The 6,533-nt window shown below is 42.3% G+C and overlaps 1 protein-coding gene across 1 annotated transcript; it reads right to left on the bottom strand.

The window, feature by feature from the left end:
* Positions 1-3,308: 3,308 nt before the first annotated feature.
* On the bottom strand, positions 3,309-4,539 carry LOC123124558 (CEN-like protein 2). The gene is made up of 4 exons (XM_044545148.1): positions 4,233-4,539; positions 4,073-4,134; positions 3,865-3,905; positions 3,309-3,782 (listed from the first exon to the last, which is right to left on the bottom strand). Exons 1-4 carry the CDS (start codon positions 4,431-4,433, stop codon positions 3,565-3,567), a joined length of 522 nt encoding a protein of 173 aa, XP_044401083.1. The 5' UTR covers positions 4,434-4,539; the 3' UTR covers positions 3,309-3,564.
* Between the last annotated feature and the right edge of the window lie 1,994 nt (positions 4,540-6,533).

The raw sequence follows: 6,533 nt of genomic DNA, 5'->3' as shown, positions 1-6,533 counted from the left end.
CATCGATCTCCTCCCTGTTGGATCTGTACACTTGGCCAGTTTGACGGATGGAGACCTCCACAGTCGTCGTTCTTCTCCCTCCCCGACCTCCCGTCGTCGTGCCACGGATTTGGCCATGGCCACAACCGACGATGCTAGCCAGGTTGCCACGGTGGTCGCTACTGGATCCATGGAGGAGCACAACGGTGGAGCTCACCCGGCCTTCTCCTCAGTTTCCTCCGTGGTTGGGTCTCTTGATGCCTAGCGGTGCTCCCTGTCGGCCTCCTCGACCAAAGGGTGTTGGGCGCCAACGTGAAGTCGCTCCAGAAGCTGCTCACGGGGAAGGTCGTCTTCTCAAGACGACCCTAGCCTTACGCACATGCCCGCTCCATCAAGGTACCTAACAACATTTCAAATTCCCAAACTGGTCCTTTCACTTGGGCCAGAGGAGATGAGACGGAGGCGCCCTGTTTGGGGATGAACGATGCCCGCAAGGCAGGATGTCACTGGGGCTGGAGAGGGGAGTGAGATATACAGGAGGGGAATGGTGTTATGATGTCAACTGGGTTGTTGGGGAAATTGTTCTAGCTGCTACGCTTGCTTGTTTATGTACATGCTTGTGTGCTTGCTATGCCCTTGCATTTTTGTGTGCTGGCGTCCGCTGCTGAGCGTGTTTGTCCTTATTCCGGTTGTTTAGAAAAATTTCTATGCACTCTTTTTTTGCTGAACACTTCATGATCACACAATACTGAATGAAAGCCACCTGAACTTGGTTTGAGCTCTCATGTTGTTGAATGAATCAACCTTAACTGGTTTTTGTTTTTGGTAATAAGCCGACACAAAGTTTCTGATTTCCTAACATAAAAGAATTTTTGGTTCTATTCTTATTAATCCAATCAATTTTTCTTGGACCCCATTATGTAATTGGCAAGCTACTATATCAGGTGATTGCAGTATCTCGATTGTTTTTGTCACGATTGTTTATGCTGACAGATTGCCGATCCATGGTATTCTTCTTGCCAATTTCAGTGATGACTTCAATCCCGCTAGGAGTTGATTGAGAGGGAGAACCTCGTGGAATCAGATGTAATGACATGTGAACATTAAGTTTGAGAGATTGCAAGAGAATGTACTATGTAGTGCTTTACATGCACCAATAATGTTCTCCAGTTGGTTCATATTTGGTTAGCGAAGAAGGAAAATTTCTTTATATGGACTCTAATTGCTATTGTATATTGCCGTTGAAAGTGGACATGCTATTATGAAAGAGGAGATCACACATTCATCGGAATCTTTGTTCAGCCAAAGGATTCCTGCCAAATTTACATTGGAATAATAAGAAGTTAAGGATTTGAGGTGATGTTTTTATCTTCTACGCGTAAGTTTTCCACATAAAGAATAATGCACTGTTCCAACTATTGGTTCTTATATTTTATTAATTGGAACCCGTCTGAATCGCAATTGTTTTTGTTGGCAGTAATGTTGTGATGGTTCCTGAAATGGTATGCAAAACTTAATTAGGCACTGCAGAGTTTGTTGTGCGATAGGGGAAAATGACTTTGATGCTTAGCTCAGATGTTTTCTTACTATGTATCTAGAAAAAAAAAGAATTATAGGCCTAGCTCTGTTAGTCATTGACGAAGTTTCCTTTGCGAGAGGGACTATACTGAATCAGCCCCATTTGAAAATGGGTTGCATGATTTTTGGTGAAGTTAGCTCCTGAATGTTCATTTTTTTAATTAAGTAGGACAGCTCCCAATCTCATTCCAAAGAAAAGAAACTGATAATACAATGTTTATGTTTGTGTTGCCAAAAGGGATGTGGGCTGTTTGGACAGTTTCTAGGTAAATTACTAGGAATTAATGTGGTCCGTGTCTGGTATGTGACATGCTATTTTGGTGTTAGGTTGATTTTCCATCAGACATGTCGAGGTGTTGTCACTGGTTGATGACGCATTGGGTTGCTATAGGCTGGGTGCACAAGATTTAGTAGACCAAACATCCTGAGAAAAATGGTGGTCTAAAATCTACGACGTGGGCGGCCGACGAATGATGCACTAGGTTGCGGATTTTATCGAAGGAGGTGTTGTTGTTTGCTTTGAATGACTGACTGAATGCAAGACACCTCCTCCGCACCACTCCCTGAGGCATCAGGGTCCCCACAACTGCTGCTCCAATACGTTCCTCTCGAGGTATTTGTCCTTGGGCTTGCCAATTATTGTTTAGCTCCTGCGTGTAGTTCCCTGTTTGCTCCATTGACAGTCAGCTTATACATTAGCATACCATGGTGCCGCCCGAGCCGCCGGCTCTGCCTCACATCGGCTGCAACCATGGCGCTGCCCGTGCCGTTGCGCTTTGTACACCTCCTGCTATCTCTTGCCGCCGGCCACGAACACCGCAGCGAGAACGGGCTCCTCTGGCCCCAAGCCGCTGCCTCCCCTGCAGTCCACCATCATTGGAGCGCCTCTTGGCCAAGCTCGCCCGAGCCACCTCGCCAGCAGCTCCTGCAGAAGCCCGACGACCTCCCCCCCCCCGCCCCCCCGCAACCGTGGCCATGGCTGGCCGCCCTCGTCGTCGATATCCATCCGCATGCTACGACCGAAAGTCAAGGGGTTTATTTTAAAAAAAAAGAAAAAAAAACGATTCTTTTTGCCGACTTGATGATAGTCTGCGGCTTAATTGCCTAAAAATGAAGGGACTTTTATGTAAAATTGCCACGCCGGTGAACCCGACATGCTCAACCCGTGCTTTATTATTAGGAAAAGATTTACAATGTAAGTGAAGTTGACTTAAATTATTACTCAATTATACCTGTGCTTTTTTTACATGTGAAATATAATATGCATTATGTTTACATAATTCTAGCAAAATATCTCAAAAGCCCGTGGCAACGCACGGGCATTATACTAGTATTCCTAGAGGACGGGGAAAGAGGGTCAGTTTATAGCTAAATTTGAGTAAATTATTAATATGCAATGTGTATCAAATGGATATTGTTTTGTCGCTGAGTGTAAGGACATGATGAAGGCAAAATAGGGTGGGGGCGTACTTTTGGCATTTCTAGTGGGTGATCCTCTAGATCGTTGGATATCTCCATGCCTCTCTGAATATAGTGGCAATGCAATACAGTTAGGAGGGTTTTCATTGTTCTATGAGGTGACGCAACAATATCTAACAAAGTTCTGTTACAGGAGATTGCTTGTCAGAAAAGCCGAAAAGGTGCACATAACTTGGAACCAGCATGCGACATACAGTAGATAAAGCCTTTTTGCCAGTTAGGATTGTCTACTTGACCCTGGATTTCGTGATAACTGGCTAATACACGACTTGGAACCACAAACATGGACCACTTGCTGCACTGGCATTTGTCAACATGATTATCAATCTTACTGCTTACAAAACAATCTAATTCTAATACAATCTGCAAAATGCATTTGATTTATTTGTAGATCCATGAGCAAGTAATGTGGCAAGGAAGCATTGGTTCACGAGCAAGTAATGTAGCAGACGAGTATCCACTTCGAAAAGAAGATTGGAACTCCATAGGCCTTTATTTGTCATAACTGGGACAACGAGAGCTGGATTTTCAGCGCCTCCTGGCAGCAGTCTCTCTCTGACAGTTGAAGTAGACAGCTGCCACAGGGAGGCCGAGGTCATTCTCCGCAGCAAACTGACGGGTGTTGAAATGATCCCTGAAGGAAGGCACAGTTACAGTCTGCCTTCGCTTCTGCTTGAAGAGCACAAAAATGAACCTGTGGATGCCTATGTTGGGCTTTGGGCTCTCATAGCTTATGACTTCCCGTCCTGCAGTTGGAAAGTTGGATGGTTATTTATCAAAATGCAGAACATGGAATAGACCAATTCAAATTTGTTCGAAGGGACCTACCAAAAGAAGCATCTGTTGTCCCAGGTATATCAGTAACAATCCTGTAAGTGTAACATATATGACAAAATGGCTCCAATTAGAAGTCTTCAGAAAACAGTCTTCTTCATATGAAGGCAATACGGAGATGTGCTGCTATCTAGCAACATATACTAATTTCTAGTTGATCAGTGGCCACCCAGCAGAAAGAAATGTGCAGAAGAAAGATTACCAGTGAAGGTGCTCCCTTAGATATGGATCACTTGGCCCTGGCACATCAGGGTCTGTCATAACCTGAAATATGAATAATTGTGGCCATTAGGAAGAAAACACAAGTATATAATACTCAAGAGTTGAATATGGAGTTCCCGGATTGAATTAAATGCACCTACAAGTGTGAACATGGAACGCAAGTCACCCCCTTGGACCTCTACTCGTGGTTTAGATACAACCGCTGATGGGTAGAGCTCATGGCCATTGAAGACAAGCTTGTTGGAGTTATAGGTCGTTACCATCTTCACACATGGGTTAAATGTATCAAGAACTTCTCCAATCACCCGCCCCACAATAAGAGGTTCCACCGACCTAGACATGGTTGGAAGGGGAGGGAGGTATTTTGGTCTTGCACGGTAAATACTCTGTCTGGTTGTTGCGAAGCTAATATACTTCGATGTGCCTTGAGCTGCTTATTGGGCATTGCTAGAGTATGAGCGTCTATTTATAGTGGCAAGAACGCTGCTTCTTCAAGTGTGAGACATGAGTAGTATGTGTGTTCTTTTTTAGTTGGGTATGCGTGGAAAGAACTGAAAAGGCCACACAGAGGATCTAACCACTTTTTCCAAGACAGCCAACCAAAGGCCTTGTTTCTTCTCGAACAGTTGCACACAGAATCTGTACAAGTAATACTTCATGTGTCTTCTTTTAAGTTCTAGACAATAACTATTTTTACTAGAATCATGAGGTATCAATGATGATAAGTACAAATTTGCACACTTGTTTTATCTTCGTTTGTTGGTACATCTCTTCAGTTCTTCTGTTTGGTATTGGTATTAATATACTAGATAAAATAATAATATATTTGTCTTGATTGAAATGAAAAATAATAATTAAAGCTGATGGTTTACCACTGTTGAGTTCTCTGAAAAGGTATTAAATCACTATCTCCATGTTATTTCTTTCGGAAACATTAGACACCTTCATGCAAGTGGGTCTCTGAAGATTATGTCGCTGACTATCTTATGTTGTACTCAGCCATTTTATTTTTTATTTTTGCAGGAGTATCAGCAGATAGTGCTGCTTAGTTTTGCACATTGTCATTTTGTCATCTATCATTAGTATTTCCAAAATGTTATCAAAGGAACATTTCACAAATTTGCAGTCACATTGCACTAAATCTGTTTTTTTGGAGAGCACACCAAAAATACCTTAGTCACAAAAATACATCTAGATGCAATTGTCTGCAGCAAGGCAAGGAAGTAGGCCCTTGTGGAGAAAATGGAAAAGGAAGGGAACAAAACACTTTGGAATGATGCTTTTCTAAACTATCAATTCATTTTTGCATACTTGATTTGATGTTTACAGAAATTTATGGTCTGGCTTTCTGATATTCCGCTCTCTAAGTATTATTTTGGGAAAACTTTGTTTTTGCCACTTTAGCTTTTGCCAATTTTGCTTATGCCACTCTAGATTTTGACGTCTCACTTTTGCCACTCTTGGCTTTTGACAATACATCACAAATGCCATTCCATGGCAAAAATGATAATTTTTCATTTCACTTTTGCCACTCTTAGCTTTTGACAATGTATCATAATTGCCACTCTGAAAATTTTGCTTTTGCCACGGAATGGCAAAAGTGATATATTGTCAAAAGCTAAGAGTGGCAAAAGTGAAATGTCAAATTCTAGAGTGGCATAAGCAAAGTTGGCAAAAACTAGAGTGGCAAAAACAAAGTTTTCCCTATTATTTTTGAGTTATCTAGTGGAGACAAACATGCGGCACTGCCCACGTGGAAGCCTCTTCACCCTCAAATGCTCATCTTTGCAGCGTTGGTTGTTTAGGTAAGCCTCATTTAACTGTTTCTTTTTCTGTTAAGGAAAAGAAAAGTTGTTGTTGAGTTTAATTGCTGCTGGAATTAGAATCTTTCCTAAAACCGGCGATACCAACTGCATTACCATTATTAGCTGTTTATTCTCTTCTTTGGAGTAGTAAGGGAACACACCATGGAAGAGAATAAAGCAATGGAATGCTGTGCAGCCACCACTTCATTGTGTAGGGTGCTCTCTAGTGCCGAGATGTCATCTCAATGATAAAATTGCCAGTCGTCTTGATTGAGGCATTAAAATTGTATTTTTCTACATTTCCATAAGTAGTGGAGCCAAGTACAGCTTTATGCGTTACTATGTTCTGGTCTAGTGCCATCATGCCTGCTTGACATTTGTGCCGGGAGTAGTGGAGTCAAGTACAGCGTGTGAAAATTTTCCGCTCCGTTCTGATTCCATGTTGGTTTCTCGACACCTAGGCCTACCTCAAGTAGTGGAATCGAATAGCTATTCCAACCAGTGGTAATCGTTTTCTCTCCATGAGCAGCATATTTTTTTGGTAGATGCATCATGGTCACTGGTTCTGGTTAGTTGTTTTCCCACTTCTAATTAATTTCACTGAATTTCACGCTATTCTTCGTCGAAAAAGGATTA

Source organism: Triticum aestivum, chromosome 5D (genome assembly GCF_018294505.1).
Source record: "Triticum aestivum cultivar Chinese Spring chromosome 5D, IWGSC CS RefSeq v2.1, whole genome shotgun sequence".
Classification (NCBI taxonomy): Eukaryota; Viridiplantae; Streptophyta; class Magnoliopsida; order Poales; family Poaceae; genus Triticum; species Triticum aestivum.
Note: the sequence above shows the minus strand (reverse complement) of the source record. Positions and strands in the feature narration are given on the sequence as shown.

Excerpts from the sequence above, each read along its gene's own strand:
- LOC123124558 (XM_044545148.1), bottom strand. The coding sequence starts at position 4,433 with ATGTCTAGGTCGGTGGAACCTCTTATTGTGGGGCGGGTGATTGGAGAA. Across the intron at positions 4,135-4,232 it reads TGCGTTCCATGTTCACACTT|GTTATGACAGACCCTGATGT; the intron begins GTAGGTGCATTT and ends TTCATATTTCAG. Across the intron at positions 3,906-4,072 it reads CTAAGGGAGCACCTTCACTG|GATTGTTACTGATATACCTG; the intron begins GTAATCTTTCTT and ends TTACACTTACAG.